We start from the raw sequence: 18,576 nt of genomic DNA on the forward strand, positions 1-18,576 counted from the left end.
GCTTCCCAGCGCCCAGCTTCCTGGGGGGAAGAGTCAGCCTCATTCAGGGGTGGCTCAAAAGATGGCCTCAGTGACTCAGGCAGGTACATGAGGAGTGTTTTAGTTAAAATGAATAAATGAATGAAACTGAGCCCAGGTACTGACTCATCTCATTAGTATGAGAAATGCAAACATGTTGCTCCCAACAAGGAAGTACAAGCCTCAGAGGTAAGTAGAGCCTGGGCCTAGAACACCCAAGTGGAAATTAGAGCAGTCCAAAAGCAAACATAGTAGTTATCTTGGAGGGAACACAGAGTTGGCAGGATCCTGTACTCTAAAGATCCTTGCTTCATGACAGAGTTTGAGCAGCTGGTGCTTTAAGGAAACTTGGCACAATGGAAAAAGTCTTGGGGACCAAGGTTGCTCCCAGTCTGCCACTAACTGGTTGTTTGATCCCAGGCAAGACACCTTCCCTATTTGAGACTGTTTCATCCTTTTATAAAATGGGGTTGGAGTGACAGATAGAACTAGACATCCCTCCCACCTCTGACTTTCAATATTCTGAGGAAGGCCTGGGTTTAAATCCTGCCTCAGGCCTTTACAGCATGACTATCGAAAAGTCACCCAAGTGTCTATTTTTTCTTATTTTATAGTGAGAAGTAGGGGTGGAGTTGATGAACTCTATGATCCGTTCCAACTCTAAATGCATGATACTATGTCCCTACCAACTTTGATTTTCTATGTTCTAAGGTTCCTTTCAGTTCTGACATCCTACATTCTAAGAGTCCTCCTAGCTCTAACAATTTTTTCTCTGAGGTCACTTCTAGCTATAACATTCCGTCTCAGGGCTGACTGTGATAGTGATGATGGATTTTAATTATTTAGACATCTACTGGAGCTCTCTCTCTTTCTCTGTTAAAAGCAGAACAGAACAGGCCATAACTTCCTGTCTTAGTTCAGTGCGAATTTCATCAGTTAAAAAAATCAAAAAGGGGAAATTCTATTTTTATCTGATTCTCACCAATAAGGAAAAACTGGTTGCTGGGATGCAAAAAATGATGGGACCCTTAAGAGAAACTGACCACTCCCTCTTAGAGTTTGTGATGGAAGAGAAGAAAGCCTCTGGAATGAATTCTCTGGCCTGCACCCTAGATTTTGAGAGAGCAGATGTCAAAGGGTTCAGAGGAAGAATTAGGTAGGATCCCATGTGACAAAAATCTGCAAGGGAAGTCAGCCTGGCGGGGGTGGGGAGGGGCGGGGGGGGGGGGGAGTGGAGTGGGGTGGAAGACTCAGAATGAAATTCTGAACGTGCAAAGGGAAACAAATCAGAAGATACAGATAAGGATGTGCGGAGAAATAGCCAAATACTTCAGATTTAAAAAGACACATACAGTAGATTTCAGCAATGGTGGGTGATGGAGAATGAAAGCAAAAGCATGACCAACTACCACTGTAAGAATAGTATTGGGGCAGGCAAGCAGAGAGGTGGCTCAGTAGATAGAGCACTGGTCCTGGAGTCAGGAGGACCCGAGTTCTAATCTAGTCTCAGACACTCGATACTTAGTAGCTGTATGACCTTGGCCAAGTCACTTAACCTTAATTGCCTCCCCCTACTCCCTCAAAGAAAAAAAGAATAGTATCGGGGAACTAAAGTTCAGAGGGAACTGAGTCTGGTGAAGAAAGATAATGACAACAAGAAGGGTCTTTTTTCCCCCTCTTGGTAGCACTGGGGAATAAGTTGGGATCAAATAAGGATAGTACTGTACATGGGGGTGGGGTGGGGTGGGGATAGACCATAGTAACTAACAACAGAGAGAAGAAGGCTTTGCTCAATTCTTATTTTGTCTCTGTTTTCTCTGCCAACAACCTTTGGACTGCAAAGGACAGAACTCAGGTGAGCCTTGAGCTGGAGGGAACTCTAGGGGAGGTGACTAAAGGTGGGGCTTTTGTTTATAACAGTACTTCAGAGTTGCATGGTGCTTTGCCATCTCCTAAGGGTCTTTCACATACCTGATTTCATTTGATATTTGCCACAGCCTTGTGAGGTCGGCAGGGCAATGATTATCCTCTACACCCTATAAATGAGAAGGCTGGAGGAGGGAGGTTGTTTACCCAAGTTTACACAGTGAGTTTGTGGTAAAGCTCTGTCCTCGGTTCCATACTGTGCAGCTTCCTGGGGTGGGCCATGGCAGCGTCCAGGGGAGCTAGGGGCAGGAGCCTAAGAGAGTGGGAAGGGGAAGGTGTCAGCAGAGGGAAGAGGGCCCCAAAGCCTAGCTTTGCCGGGCCGTCCTAGACGTCCCCAGGGCTGTGACTCACTGGCTATCCCGAAACCCAAGTCAGTGAACAACCTGGGCAGAAATACACTGGGAATGGTATCCCTCCCGCAGGAAATGGCCCAGGTTCACTCCATGGCCTTGTATGGTCAACCTGGCTTGGGGAAAGACGAATGTCCAGGGAATTCTCTGAGATAGAATCTGATTCCTCACTGAGCTAATGAGCCTTGCAGGGAAGGCAAGGATAGGGAAGCTGGAATTGAAGGCTGAGCCAATCATAGACCTCCCACTTTCCAGACCCCATCTCTGGCTGACTTCCAACTCCTTGAGCCTTGGCTCTCCAACTGAGGAACCCCAGTTTATTATGAGAGCCCAGCTGTGTGGCTACATGGTGCCCCCTCTTTCCTCTCACTCCTCACTGGGTCATGGGGCAGTGGCCGAGATGGCCAATCAGGCTCATAAAGGCATTTTAAGGTTCAGATGGTCAGATTTCTTCTCACAGGTCTCTGGGGACAAGGCCCAGCTGTCCAGTGAAAAAGGGCAAGGTAATGGGAGAACACAGCAGGGAGAAATATGAGGCACCTAACTGGGAATACTGAAGTAGTCAAATAATAATCACTAACACTTCTGTAGGACTTGAAAGTTTATGAAGCACTTTAAAACAGCCCTGTGAGGTAATCAGTACAAGAAACACTCCTATTTTACACCGAGGGGCAAATATCTTCGTGGAGGTCATATGATTTATAAGTGATTTGAATTTGAGCACAAGTGTCCTGAAACTGCCCTGGGACTGAATCAGCTTAAAAAAAGAGATTTTTAACTCAAGGTATAATAATGCAGTTAATACCTTCCTGGCATCTCTGCCACCAAAGGCGTGCACGCTTTAGCTCCCATCTGCTTTTCCAGCCTCAATTCACAGTGCTTTCTTCTGCTCATTCTCTGTTCCAGCTAAACTGGACTCCTTGCCACTCCCTGGCCCTGTCCTGCCAACTTCTAAATCTCTGTATTTGCACATACTGATCCCCACCCTGCCTCTTACCTGGGATAGACTCCCTGCCTCATTTCTCACTCTTTGAAATACTTTCTACCTTCAAGTCTCAACTTAAATACTTTCTCCTCCAGGATGCCTCCCCGATTGCTAGAATTACACCTCCCTCCTTGAATCACCCAGGAGTTATTGTATTTGTGGACATATCTCACTTCTCCTACTGGACGATAAGTTCCTTAAAGGAAGGGGTTGTGTATGATTTCATCTTTGTATTCTTGGAGCTATCAAAGAGCTTTGCACAGAAGGCTTATTCATTTATTCCAAAACCATTTATTAATGCCTAATATATGTTAAATTGAATCATGATTTTATAGATAAGGAAATCAAATTGGGAGGGGGTGTTGTATAACTATTTGTCAGGGGATTCTTATTCAGGTGGACTAGATCAGAAGCTCTTAACCTGGGGTTTGTGAACTTGAATAGAAAAAACCTTCACATTTTAATTTTCACTACAATTTTTAATTGAAATTTAGCATTTTCTTCAATTATGAATGCAACAAATATTATTCTGAGAATGAACCTCTGGGCATTACCAGACTGCCAATGGGGTCTGTGACACAAAAAAGGTTAAGAACCCCCCACCCCCCCACCCTCCCGCCAAGGCTAGAGGATCTCTGAAGTTCCATCATGATCCTATGAAACTGAGACCCAGAGAGCCTGAGTGATTGAGGCATGTCTTGAATCTAGGTCACAGAATCCTAGACTGGCAGAGCTGAAAGGAATGCACAAGATGTAGTCTAATCCCTTCATTTTATAAATTAGGAAACTGAAGCCCAGGAAGATTAACTGATTTTCTCAGGATCACATAGGTAGGAAGGGGTAGAATCAGAACCCAGGGCTCTTGGTAATTAGTTCAGTATGTTTTTCATAATGCCATGCTGCATCTTGCATAGGTCAAGAGGGGAACAGATTGACTTCAGCTCATTGCAAACCTTCTCCCAGGGCACTAGGGTTGTCATCTGAGGCACAAGTGCCCAAGCCCAGGAAGATATCTCAGAGTCACAGAGCAAGGCCTGGTTTCCTGGTGAAGAGCATCTTCAGGGCTCCTTTCATGTCTTTGTTCCTTAGGCTATAGATGAAAGGGTTCAGCATAGGTGTGACCACTGTGTACATCACAGCTGCTGCTGTGTCCTCTTGGGCTGTATGGGTGGATGTGGGGCTGAAGTACACTCCAATGAGTGTTCCATAGAACAGAGAGACCACAGCAAGGTGGGAACCGCAGGTGGAGAGAGCTTTCCACTTCCCACCCACAGATGGGATCCGTAGCACGGCCACGAAAATACGAGTGTAGGAGATCAGGATGCCAATGAATGGGGTGATAATTGGCAGCGCTCCCACGGTATAGACCATCAGGTCATTGATGAAGGTGTCTGAGCAGGCTAACTTCAGCAGGGGACTGAGATCACAGAAGAAATGAGGGATTTCATTGTGACCACAGAACGAGAGTCGGGTCAGCAAGACCGCATGGGTTAGAGCATTAACGAAGGCTGAGATCCAGGACACCATGAGCAGAAGGGCACAGACCCTCAGAGTCATGACTGTGCTGTAGTGTAGTGGGGCACAGATAGCCACATAGCGGTCATAAGCCATGGCGGTGAGGAGGAAACTGTCTATCCCAGCAAACCAGATGAAGAAGAACACTTGTGTCAAGCACCCAGAATATGGAATCATCTTATTTCCAGATACATGATTTGCCAGCATTTTGGGTACGGTGGTGGATGTGAAGCAGATGTCGACCAGGGACAAGTTGCTAAGGAAGAAGTACATGGGAGTGTGGAGGTGCGAGTCAGTTCTGATGGCCAGTATGATGAGCAGGTTCCCTAGCCCAGTGATCAAATACATAAGCAGGAAAACCAGAAACAGGATCCTCTCCTGTTCTAGCTGGTCTGAAAGGCCCAAGAGGATGAACTCTGAGATTCTAGAATGATTTCCTTCTTCCATAGGTCTATTGGGAAGTACATGTGGGAAGGAGATGAATAAGGAATTTAAAACATTCAATTGAAAAATGTCGTCATGGATGAGGTATCAGTTTTAATTCACTAAGTTTCAATTAATCAGTTAATTAATAAGCATTTATTAAGCACATACTATATGCCGGCCACTGGCGACACAAAAACAAGAAACAAAACAGTCCTGGCTCTCAAGGAACTGACATTGTTTTAGGGGAGACAAATTATTCATAATGTATGTACATGTTTATAAAAGTGAGTAAAAATAAATGTAGGTGTTTGGTTTAATATAAGGTAGTGTGGGAGACAGGCCTCTAGAAGTTGGAGGTTCAGGAAAAGTTTTGTGTAGCAGGTATAGAGCAGGGGCTTGAAAGAAGTAAGTGATTCTATGAGGCAAAGGTGAGGAGAGAGTGCATTCCAGGCCAGTGCAGACACAGAGGGGAAACTGAAAACCTCAGTGAAAGGGAAGGTCAGTTTAGCTGGACTGTAGAGTATAGGAAGGGGAGTAATGTATGCTGATGCTGGAAAGATAGGCTTAGGTCAGATTGTGAAGGTCTTTCAATGTCAAATAGAAGGTTTATATTTTACCCTAGTGTAAGAGGTATGGGGTATGCTCAGCTTGGGAGGCAGCTAGGTGGCTCAATGGATACAACACTGGGCCTGGAGTCTGGAAGACCTGAGTTCAAATGTGATTTCAGATACTCACTAGCTGTACGACCCTGGGCAAGTCACTTTGCCTTAATCCACTGGAGAAGGAAACGGTAAACTACTCCAGTATCTTTGCCAAGAAAACCCCATGGACAGTATGGAAGCACTGTGATGCGTGGGGTCATGAAGAGTTAGACAGGACTGAACAATAACAATGATGAGATTTCTCCTTCCTGGAGGGAATGGATATACAAGGCATGTCAGGCTCCAGTCCAACACATGGCATTTTGGGAGCCAGTTTCTGGCTAGGGATGATGGAAGAACTTGACTTGTGTGATAATAAAGAGGTTTGTAATTGGATGCAGGTCCAGAAGAAGTGATGACTCAGGTGTTGCCAAGCCAAAACTGAGTATATAGAAGGGGCAGCTGTCTCCTAGGTCAATATTTTTTCTTTGTGTTGCTCGGTGAGGCAGGAGTACTTTGAGTTGCCATCCTACAAGGCAGAAGGAATTTCCTGACTTTGATCTAACCAAAGTTAGATACAAGTGCATGTCTCCACATGACTCCCTCTGACTCTTTTGTGCTTGCTCACTTGTAATGACTGGGCACTTTAAGATAGACGTGCTCATACAATGATTTTGTGAGTATTTCAAGGTCTTCCAATCTTCTAGGCATCCAAGCATAAAGGTGGAGGAAAAAAACCCCAGCAATACCTGACCAGTAGAGCAGCCCAGCCCAGCAGAGGACTGCTCTGGCTCTTCATAGGAGTGCATGCTCCAGCAGATCAGCTTCATCCATCAAAATATTGACCTGTTCAATAGAGATGTCATACCCTTTAAGGCGCCAGCCTAGCTGATCATTGGAGCAACTCATCCTCACTGAAGCCACGAGCCACAGTGAACTTCATGAGAAACCAAGGGAAAAAAAATTCCCTAATTTTATGCCTCAATATCATTGTATTTCAACTTGATGTCATCTCCCTATGGACTCTGTGTATATTTGTGGGAGAGTGTGCCCCATGTTTCTGGGGGAAATGTTTGTACCAGCTGTTCTTACTGTGTTATTGTTAAAGGCGTTTAGTCATGTCCGACTTTCCATGACCACATAGTTTTTTTTTTGTGGCTAATATAATGGAGTGGTTTGCCATTTCTTTCTCCAGGGCTCTCATTTTACAGCTAAGGGAAGCAAACAGGGGTTAAGGGGCTTGTCTAAGGTCACATAGCTAGTAGGTGTCTGAGGCTGCATTTGAACACAGGTTCTGATTCCAGGCTCAGGGTTCTATCCACTGAACTACCTAGCTGTCTCCTGGAAGCATTGCTAGGGATCATGAAATCTTAGGTAACAAACTGAAGACCTTTATGGCATAGGTGATGTTTTTATGCCTATTGCTTATTTATAATGAAGTCTAAAAACAGAAAGGTGGAATTGGGTTGTGTACTACTGGTTAAGATGGTGTCTGCTAATGGGATTTGAATTCCTAAACCAAGATTATATGTATATGTATATGTATATGTATATATAATATAATATTACACAATATAATATAATACCATATCACTTTTAGACATGATGGGTTCTTGGCCATGGACATAGTGTGCCTAAGAACCAATATAATATATATTTGCATAAGTCCTGCAAATCTAGTTCAGAGGGCTTTAAACTGAAAATGGAAAATTGAATTTGCCTTGGCCAAAGTATTATACTGATAGGTCATCTTGATATAGAAGTAACCCGGGGTTCCAAAGTTGTTAGATAGGATGAGGTGGCCAGGGATTTTTATGAGGATGCCAAATTTTAGAGGGCAATTACATTTTTTTTCAGTAGCATAGAAGTAACTGAGGTTAGCACCTAGGACATAAGAATGAATAGTTAACATAGAACACCACCAGGCAGCTTGAGCTTCCTTTCCTTTGGCTGCCTTATCCCAATTGAGCTCCCCTCAACTCTTCCCATTCCAGCTTTTCAAATGAATTTTCTTTCAAAAAGTCTATTTAAAGATTTTGAATGAATAAAATCAATGAAGCAATATCTATGCTGGGTAGTTTGCTCAGCTGGGCTTCCTTCTCTTCATACTTCAACTTCTGACTGCCAGGGCTACCTCTCTCTTCCTTCCATATCTAGCTCTCTTTTCTGCTGTCATGGGTTACCCCTCTTAGAACTACTTCTACTGACTGTCTGTCTTTTGGCCTGCTCCCTTATGGATGTGGTGTCGGCTACTGGGTGAGTAGCTTTGCGGGCTGATGGGGTAGAGGGGAGGAAAGAGAAAGACTGTCCTCCCTGGGTTCTTCCTGCATGAATTGTTTCTTCTCTGTTGACTGGATTCACACTCATTAAGCTGCTTCATGTCCTGACATTGTTTCCAGATTTGATAAGCCAGGTTTTAAAAGGCCAATTGTGCAATAAATAAATAAATGAATAAAAAAATAAATAAAAACATAAATAAATAAAGCCACAAATAAATAAATAGATAAACAAACAAACAAATAAATAAATAAATAAAATAAAACTTCAGCCAGTGGAGGCAATTGGAAAATTGCCCTCCTAATTGCATCAAGCTTGAGTGAAGACTTATTCACACCTCATATAAGGACAATAAAGAGTATAGACACATCTTGACACTTCACTGAAAAACCTTCTTACTTTCTGTGATTACATCAGCTCTGTGTGTGCGCGCACGCGTGTGTGTATGTGTGTGTGTGTGTGGGAACGCACACGTATGCACGTATGTGTGAAATTAACCAATCACTGGTAACTACTAGGTAGTTTTGGAAGGGAAGGCACTAGAAGCTTGAGGAGAACAGGAAAGGTTTCATGAAGAAGGCGACATTTGAAGGAAAACAGAGATTACAAGAGATGGAAATGAGAAGGGTGTCCCTTGCAGACATGGGGGACAGCTAGTGTAAAGGCATAGAGGGGCACAGAGATGGGAGATAGAATTCTGTGAGTTTGGAACAGCAAGTAGACCAAGGTGCCTAGACCACAGAATGTATGGAGGAAGTAATGTGTAAGAAATCTGGAAAGGTAGAAAGATTATAAAGAATTTTCAATGCAAATTTTCACTGATAAAAGTCTGGTGTATGACATGTAGGGAATGAACACAGATGTGTAATACCATGGATGATTTTCCAACAGCTAAGTGGTGAAAGGAAATGAACAGCTTTCAGAAGAATTTTAAACCACAGATGACCACATGAAAACATACCCAAATTCATGAATAATAAGAGAAATACAAATGGAGACAACTCTGAGATTTCACTTCACACTGTAAGTTGGCAAAAATGACAATGGTAGAAGGGATATATTGACATAGGCATGCCGATTGGGGAGACTGAAGTACTCCAACCATCTTAGATTTCCAATTGAATTTATGAAAAAAAGTGACTGAACTGTTCTTTTGACCAGTTTATTAGAAGTCATATTTCCTAAAAAAGTCAGAGAAAAAAAGGTCCAATAGGTGCCAAAATTATTCATAATATGCAAATAATTTTATATTTATAATTTTAATAATAACATATTATTTTATACATAGTAGCAAAGACCTGGGAAAGAAAGTAGGCACCTGTTGATTGGGGAATGACTGAAAAAACCCGATGCCATATACGAAGTATTATATCATAATAAATGATAAAGATAAAGAATTCAGAGAAAAGTGGGAAGATTTGCATGAACTGATACAGAATGAAATAAGCAGAACCAAGACAGAAATATACACATACCACAACAATGTGAATGAAAAGATTACTAAGAAGGATGTTAAATGCTGAGTAATGTGAAAACAAATGAAGGTGGTGGTACACTGTATGAAGATGGTACTGTGCTAGGATCTACAGAAAGCCAGACTGAGCACTCAAAATGTCAAGCAAGAGCAATGATGAAGAACACTCACAGAGCCTCTTCATTTGTCCAAGCCTGGACTAAAAGGATGCCAGAATCCTGGGGAAGCTCTGAGCAGAGACAAACTGGGGTAAGCAGAAGGTAGAATGCATAACATGTATGAACCCAGAGCAGAAGACAAGGTCAGAGCAGCACTAGTTAAGGCAGGAAGCAGCCTGCACCAGGACTAGAGCAGGAAGCAGGGCCAGACCAATATCTAGGTGGCAGAAACCCAGCAATCCCTGCCCAAGACACAATAAGAAACAGATCCAGGTCAGCACTTGCTGGATGTGTGACCCTGGGCAGGTCACTTTTAATCCTGTTTGCCTCAGTTTCTTCATCTGTAAAAATGCACTGGAGGAGGGAATGGCAAACCACTCCAGTAAGAAAACCCCAAATGGGGTCGCGAAGAATTGGACACAATTAAAAAGTGACTGAACTATAACAGGTTCTTTTAGACTAAGTGACTAATCAGGAGATATGGGTTGAAGGGTTTTTTATTTAGAGGTGGGCTGGACTAGATGAGCCACTAGGTCCCTTCCAGCTCTAAGAACGTTTTAATCATTATAATAGTTGACGTATACAGTATTTTAAAGTTAGTAAAACACTTAACCTTCTTTGAGGTTCTGCGAAACATCTGTGCCTTGGCACATGGATATTTCAGGTATTATTATTCCCATTTCACAAATGAAGACACTGAGATTTTAAGAGGTTAAGTGCTTCTCTCCTGCTTCTGAAGCAGTTCTTGTATCTGTCCCCTTCTTTCCATTTGCTAGCTTCTGCCCTGGCTCAAGAGCTCATTACTTCTTACATGGATTGTTACAATAACCTCCTAATTGTCTCCCCATCTCCAGCATCTCCCTTTCCAATCCATCCTCTGCACAGAGGCCAAAGTGTTAATCCTAAAATGTACGTTTGTCCTCCTCTACCCAAATATCCCCTATTACTTTTTTTTTACATTTTTTTTTTTTTGCAGGAGGGGGAAGGCAGGGCAATTGGGGTTAAGTGACTTGCCCAAGGTCACACAGCTAGTAAATGTGTCAAGTGTCTTAGGCCGGATTTGAACTCATGTCTGCCTGACTCCAGGGCTGGTGCTCTACTCACTGTGCCACCTAGCTCTGCCACCTATTACTTCTAAGATAAAATACAAAATCCTCAGCTTGGCATTTAAAACCCTCCACAATATGCCTCCCACCTACTTTTTCAGTCTTATTTCATATTATTCTCCTTTCATATTCTGGTCAAACTGACCTGGTCTCCCATTTCTGGGATGCAATGCCGTTTTACCTCTGCCATTTAGAACCCCTAGATCTCTTTAATGCACAACCCAGGTGCCACCTCCCATTTGGTGGTTTTCTTGACCTTGAAATTACTTTGTATAACATTACATATACTGGATATTTAAATGTGTGGCTTCCCCTCCCCCCAATAGAATATAAGTTCATTGCAGGCAGGGACTGGATCATTTTTGGAGCCTTTGTACATAGTAGGTGCTTACTGTTGTACATAGTAGGTGTTTACTCAGTTGAATTGAATTGCTCATGGCCATTCAGTCGGAATTATTCGCTGGATTTGAACCTAAGTCTTTCAAGTTTTAAATCCAGTATTCTTTTCATCATGCCATACTAACTCTAATCTTATGCTCTGAGTTTGAGAGGCTCTTATTGTTCCTCCCAAGGTTACAGTTACATGACTGTTGATTATAATGCTGATTGAACATGTGTTTGGGGGAATGGGCTTAAGCCTAGCAGAAAATAAGAAAAAGACTATTTCTCTATTCCTTTCCAGAAATTGCCTTCCTCTCCAAAATTTTAAGATTTAGGAAATAGAGGAAGAATTATTTAGGGGAAAGAACATTGGCATGGAATTCAGGAGGTCTGGGTTTCAGCCTTAGATTTTCAATCAATATGTTGTTTGACCTTTCTCACTTCATACATGAGATGGTTTAACAAATTGGATTTTAAGGTCCTTTCCATGTCTGATATTCTACTGTGTGAGTTTCCATCTTACTCTGATGTTCTAACACTAACATTCTATGATTTATTATCTCAAGTCCTTTCAAGTTCTAATATTCAGTGTTTGATGTTCTAAGGGGCCTTCAGGTATGAATGTTTGATATTTTAACGTTCCCCTCTGACCCTTACATTCTACATTCTCAGGATGCTTCTATCTCTTTCATACTATGTTCTCAAGTCCCTTTCATTTAAGAAACATCTTTATTCTAATGTCTCTCCTGGCTTTAAATTCTTTCAACTGAAATAATCTAATATTAGGTGCTGTCCCCTGATTTTGCAAATAAGGCCACTAAAGTCTTGAGGGAGTAGCTTCCCTGTGAATGGACATGTGGCAGCTAAGCCAGGTCTAAGACCCATTTATTCAAATTCCCTGCAGCCTACTGCTCATTTTCATGGCAATGAATCATTGCTCCTCTCCTTCTATGCTACTCTTGCTTCTTCTTCCCTGGATGGGGTTAGGCATACGACAGTTTAGCATTTTAGAAATGATCACATTCCTACATAAAGGAAACAAAGCAAAAAACTCTCCCAAGTAAATGATTTCTTTCATATTTCAATAACATATCCACAGGCATACTTGCGCTTAATGGCATATGTGACCAACAATCTCCAGCCTCTGTGCCTCTGCAATGGCTGTACCCCTCACCTGGAATGTTCTTCCTCTTCGTTTGTGAATCTTAGAAATCTGATTTTCTTCCTAAACTCAACTCAAACCATTTTTTTTTACATGGCACCTATCTTGACACTTCCAGCAGTTAGCAGTCTTGTCTCCTTCCTCCATCAATTATTTTGTATTTAGTTTGTATGTACTTATATATGTGTACGTTCTCTCCTAAGAAAGAAAGCTCATTGATGCAGAGATATTTTGATGTATTTTTGTTTCTCCAACACTCAGCTCAGTGTTTGGCATATAGTAATTTCTCAATAAATACTAATGACTGGTACGGTTATAAAGTCTGTCTTCTGGCATTCTGTGTTCTATGTTCCAAGTTTCCTTCTTTCTACTACATTCTAAACTTCCTCTTGGCACTACCATTCTGTATTCTATGTTTTAAGCTCCCTTCCAATCCCAACATTCAAGAATATATATGCTAGAGTCTTTTTGGGGTCCAATATTCTATATTCTATCTTCTAAGGTCTCTCCTAGTTTGAACATTTTGTGTTCTAAGATGCTTTTCAGCCTTAAGAAATTATGACCTTTTATTTTGAATTCTTTTGATTTCAAAGATTTTATATGTTAGGTTGTAAGATCTTTTTCCAGTGCTATTTAGAATCTATGTCCTTTCAAGCTCTGACATTCTGTGTTCCATGTTCCTAGGGCTCTTCTATACCAGACATTCTCCTACATTCTCAAGTCCCTTTTACAACTAAATTTCTAAGATTCTATGAGACTCAATTAAAATATTACTTTGTGTGAGAGCTCTACCTTGAGACGGATAGAAAATGCCTTCTGCAAATACACTTACTTGGGATTTTAGTCTGGATCTTTTGTTCTAATCCTGAGAAACCCAGCTCTGTTGCCTTCCCTGGTTCCCTTCTCACAGCTGAGAGTTGCAAACAGGCAGTTTGCTGCTGGCTCTTCTAGGGGGAAGAGGGTTTGAGACCTTGGCTGAGGTGGTATGCACAAGAGCAGGAATCTGCTCTCTCCCCTAGGAGGGGTGTGTGGGGATTATTGGAGGCGCTTTTACAGGAATTCCCTGAACCCAGGGCCCCATTTCCCTGAGGTCTTTGTTAGAAACAAACACCAAGTAATTGTCCATTCTGCGCTCTAGCCCCTTTGGGCCCAGTTTGCTTTGGCATAGAACTTGGCCTATGGTGTTCAATTTGGTTTTATAACATTGCTATATCAGGAATGCTGAGAACTCTTCAGTTTCTTTTTTTTTCCTCTAGGGAATGGGCCTTAGATCTTAGAGCATAGGACATCAGGGTCAGAAGAGGTCTTAAGAACAATTAGAACTGGGAGGGACTTTAAGACATACAGTATATGTAACCTTCATGTTAGAGGCTTATTTAAGACATAGCACCACACATCCAGAGCTAGAAGGGACCTTAGCCACCATCTGGTCCTATCCCTTATAGATGAGGAAACTGATGCACAGACAAGTTATGATGGTCATACAGCTAGGAAGCAGCAGAGCTAGATTCAGACCCAGAACTTCTGACATCCAAATTAAATGCTCTTAGAATTCATTGAAGATTCTAAAGAAAATATCACCAATGAGTAACTCTTCCTAACTATTCCTTTACTCTCTCAGTCACTGCACAAGGGTCTGCCCCTCCATTTTGGTGCTTCTTTCCATAATTCCTTTTATCATCTGTGGAACATTGAATTTTGTGCAATTCATACCTCTAGCAGCTCTCAACAGTTGTGGCCAGTGTTCCCTCCTATGGATCTTTTTCACTGTCCTCCCCTGATGCTATTGTGGCTTATGATTCTTGTCTTCTTCCCAATATTCCAGAAGGTGGCAATAATTCTCTTTCCCAGGAGACTAGATCTCCATCTCTAGAATCCTTGGCAGTCTGTGTCACAGCTTGAAGAGCAGCCTTTTCCAAGGACTGCCTCTATTTCTTGATGTCTTCTCTTGTGCTGTTGTCCTTGTGGCTCCTGGTCTCAAATGCAAGAATTCTCCTAGGAGTGTAGGGGAGATAAAGTCCCGTTGTACCTTACTAGTGACTTTCTCCAGCTCCATGTTGGGCGAAATCACAGTTTGACACCCTCTCTCCTTCAGGACCTAGATCACATATCTGCTCTCTGCATTATTATCTCCCATGGTTCATAAGGTTCGTACTGTTTCTCAGTCCACATCAAATCTCACTTTGGCAGTGGGACAAAGTTATTTTAATAATTTGGGTCTGCCTTCCAAAATATTTAAGCGTGTAAGGGTGCAAGTTATACTTCCTTCTCTCATTATTTGCCCCTCCTACTAGACGAATTACCGTATACAACATAGAAAGGGATTTGCATTTCCTTCTGTACATAGATTACCATCGCTGAAAGGGACCTGATAGCCAAGACCATGGAGTTTTGGAGTTGAATGGGACCTTAGCCCCCAAATTACTATCATATCATAGATATAAGAGAATGCTGAATTTCAGTGCTAGAAGAAAGAACACAGCTTCTGGGTAATGTGACCAACAAGTTGGAGGAACAGAAATTTTCTCTGATCTTTACAACCTCTCAGACCTCTTCAAAATTAGGTTATATAGTATGTAAGATAAAACAAATGAGGTTAAAAACGTGACAAACTAACAATAGAGGAGGCCAATAATTCCTAACCTCTAATATGCACACTCAACATCCCCTCTCTCAATGTCCATCAAGTCTTCGTTTCAAAAGGGCTGCACAGAGAGAACCATAGGCTTGCAACAGAACAACTGTTGCTGTTCTCAACACTACTCTGTTAACCCCTCCCAGTATCCTCAAGTTCCAAACAGCAGAATCTCATTCAGGCTGCTATCTCAGTGAACCAGTGCTCTGAGAGTTAAAAGAACTCAGACAGAGAACTGGGGAACAAAAGGAACTGGGGTAGCATATGTGTGTGTGTGTCTATGTAGAACTCCTGGAAGCCTGAGGGAAAGAGCCCACCACCTAGCTTGGGGCAGGTCTGCCCCCTAGAAGTCTTTTGGGGAAAAATCTCACAGAGTGAATTATCCACTGTGGGAGGAGGCTGAGGAGGCATTGAGATCTAGCCCCAAAGAAAGCTGCTATCAAAGGAGAGAAAATCAGAAAGTGAATAATAGGGGAAAATAAGGAAAAAAAGGACCGAAATTACTAAAGGTGGCAGAAGAAACAAAACTCAGTTAAAGACCTTATAAGCAGATAAGCCAACAGGGAAGATACTAGTAACAAAAAGGAATATGGGCTCCTGATTAGGTAAAAGAATTTGTACATCTGTGAATAAGTATTGCAAGACAAAGAAAAATGAACCAACATTTATGAAGCAGAGGAACCTAGAAATTCCCATGAGAGTATGGGACCACAGCAGGACATTTCCAAATAGTTTAAAGGAGAAATCTGAATTATGAAAACAGAATTTATGGCTTGCATAGCAGAAATAATTCAGAGAATAGAAAAACTTGAATCCATGGTGGGAAGTCTAATGAAAGAAATAAAGGAGAGAATAACTTATTGGGAATGCAAATATATGGAAGTGAAGGACAATTTAAAAAAAAATTAAATTTAATATATTTAGATTTCAACACTGATTTTCACAAGTTGGAACTACAAATTTTCTCCCCATTTCTACCCCCCCACACTCCAAGATAGTGTATATTCTGGTTGCCCTGCTCCCCAGTCAGCCCTCCCTTCTGTCACCCCACTCCCCTTCCATCCCTTTTTCCCTTCCTTTCTTGTAGGGCAAGATAAATTTCTATGCCCCATTGCCTGTGTATCTTATTTTCCAGTTGCATGCAAAAACTTTTTTTTTTGTTTTTGAACATCTGTTTTTAAAACTTTGAGTTCCAAATTCTCTCCCCTCTTCCCTTCCCACCCACCCTCCCTAAGAAGTCAAGCAATTAAACATAGGCCACATGCGTATCATTATGTATAACCCTTCCACAAAACTCATGTTGTGAAAGACTTACTATATTTTGCTCCTTCCTAACCTATCCCCGTTTATTGAATTTTCTCCCTTGACCCTGTCCCTTTTTGAAAGTGTTTTTGATTACCTCCACCCCCATCTTCCCTCCCTTCTACGATCCCCCCTTTTTTATCTTCTTCCTCCTTCTTTCCTGTGGGGTAAGATACCCAATTGAGTATGTATGGTATTCCCTCCTCAGGTCAAATCTGATGAGAGCAAGATTTATTCATTCCCCCTCACCTGCCTTCTCTTCACTTCCTACAGAACTGCTTTTTCTTGCCACTTTTATGCAAGATAATTTGCCCCATTCTATCTCTCCCTATCTCCTTCTCTCAATATATTCCTCTCTCATCTCTCAATTTGATTTTATTTCTTTTAGATATCTTCCCTTCATCTTCAACTCACCCTGTGCCCATTCTCTCTCTCTCTCTCTCTCTCTCTCTCTATATATATATATACATACATACATACACGCTCACATATACATATATACATATACATATATATATACATAAACACACACACACACACATATATATATATATATATATATATATATATATATATATATATATATGCATATTCCCTTCAGCTACCCTAATACTGAGGTCTCATGAATCATACACATCATCTTTCCATGTAGTAATGTAAAGAAAACAGTTCAACTTTAGTAAGTCCCTTGTAATTTCTTTTTCTTGTTCTTTTTCTTGATTACCTTTTCATGCTTCTCTTGATTCTTGTGTTTGAAAGTCAAATTTTCTATTCAGCTCTGGTCTTTTCACTGAGAAAGCTTGAAAGTCCTCTATTTTATTGAAAGGTCATATTTTGCCTTGGAGCATGATACTCAGTTTTGCTGGGTAGGTGATTCTTGGTTTTAATCCCGGCTCCATTGACCTCTGGAATATCATATTCCAAGCCCTTCTACTTAATGTAGAAGCTGCTAGATCTTGGGTTATTATGATTATGTTTCCACAATACTCAAATTGTTTCTTTCTGGCTGCTTGCAGTATTTTCTCCTTAACCTGGTGTTTCAACAATCCGGCTAGCAGCTTCTGTGGGGGTGTAAGATCCACCCACAGCTAGCATCCGGAAAGCTGCCTACAGCACAGGTTCTTTTGATCTGCTTAACTAAGGAAAGCAAGGGGTTGACAAGTTTACTTTAATCCAGCATACAGACAGCATTCACTTAGTTCAGGGGAAAAAGCCAGCACCCTGAACTTCAGAATAAAATACAAACAAATTACAAATATCAACAGACAGACCCAATACAATTCATAGTTACCAACATCTAGGTTCACCCCGGGAGCTCAGAACGAGGGCTGGCCCAGAGTCACATGCGCCACCACTGCTGCGGGAATGAGCTCCAAAGAACAGACAGCCAACCCCTGGTTTTTATATCTTTTTCAGCGTCAGGGGTGAGTCACACATGCGACTCACCCACGTGACCTAGAATTGTCACAAAGAGGCAGACTTAAACCCACGTGGTCTAAAAGCCTCTGCTCTCCCAGACCTGTAAACTAGACCCTCCCTGGAGTTAACCCCTCCTTGGGCCCCACCTTAGTTTCCAAACTGCACCCACCAAGGTTTTACACTTATAGGGGTTTGGGCCTGGGGCTTAGTACCTAGTAAGGCTCAATGAATTACTCAAAGGTAACAAAAGCCAAACTATTCAAGGGCACTTGTTGGACTAAGTGCTAAGGAGCCTATTTTGCTTACCAACACACCTGGGAGCTCTGGAATTTGGCGACAATATTCCTAGGAGATTTCTTTTTGGGATCTATTTGAGGAGGCGATCTGTGCATTCTTTCAATTTCTATTTTGCCCTATGGCTCTAGAATATCAGGACAGTTCTGCTTGATAATTCCTTGAAAGATGATATCTAGGCTCTTTTTTTGAACATGGCTTTCAGGTAGTCCAATAATTTTTAAATTTTCTCTCCTGGATCTATTTTCCAGGTCAGTCATTTTTCCAATGAGATATTTCACATTGTCTTCCATTTTTTCATTCCTTTGGTTCTGTTTTATAATATTTTGATTTCTCATCAAGTCACTAGCTTCCACTTGCTCCAATCTAATTTTTAAGGTAGTATTTTCTTCAGTGGTCTTTTGGACCTCCTTTTCCATTTGGCTAATTCTGCCTTTCAAGGTGTTCTTCTCCTCATTGGCTTTTTGGAGCTCTTTTGCCATTTGAGTTAGTCTATATTTTAAGGTG

General features: G+C 41.7%; 1 protein-coding gene across 1 annotated transcript; it reads right to left on the reverse strand.

Moving 5' to 3' along the window:
* Positions 1-4,299: 4,299 nt before the first annotated feature.
* On the reverse strand, positions 4,300-5,241 carry LOC118832919 (olfactory receptor 1361-like). Its single transcript, XM_036740314.1, has one exon. It carries the CDS (start codon positions 5,239-5,241, stop codon positions 4,300-4,302), a length of 942 nt encoding a protein of 313 aa, XP_036596209.1.
* Between the last annotated feature and the right edge of the window lie 13,335 nt (positions 5,242-18,576).

This window comes from Trichosurus vulpecula, chromosome 1 (assembly GCF_011100635.1).
Source record: "Trichosurus vulpecula isolate mTriVul1 chromosome 1, mTriVul1.pri, whole genome shotgun sequence".
NCBI classification, from domain to species: domain Eukaryota; kingdom Metazoa; phylum Chordata; class Mammalia; order Diprotodontia; family Phalangeridae; genus Trichosurus; species Trichosurus vulpecula.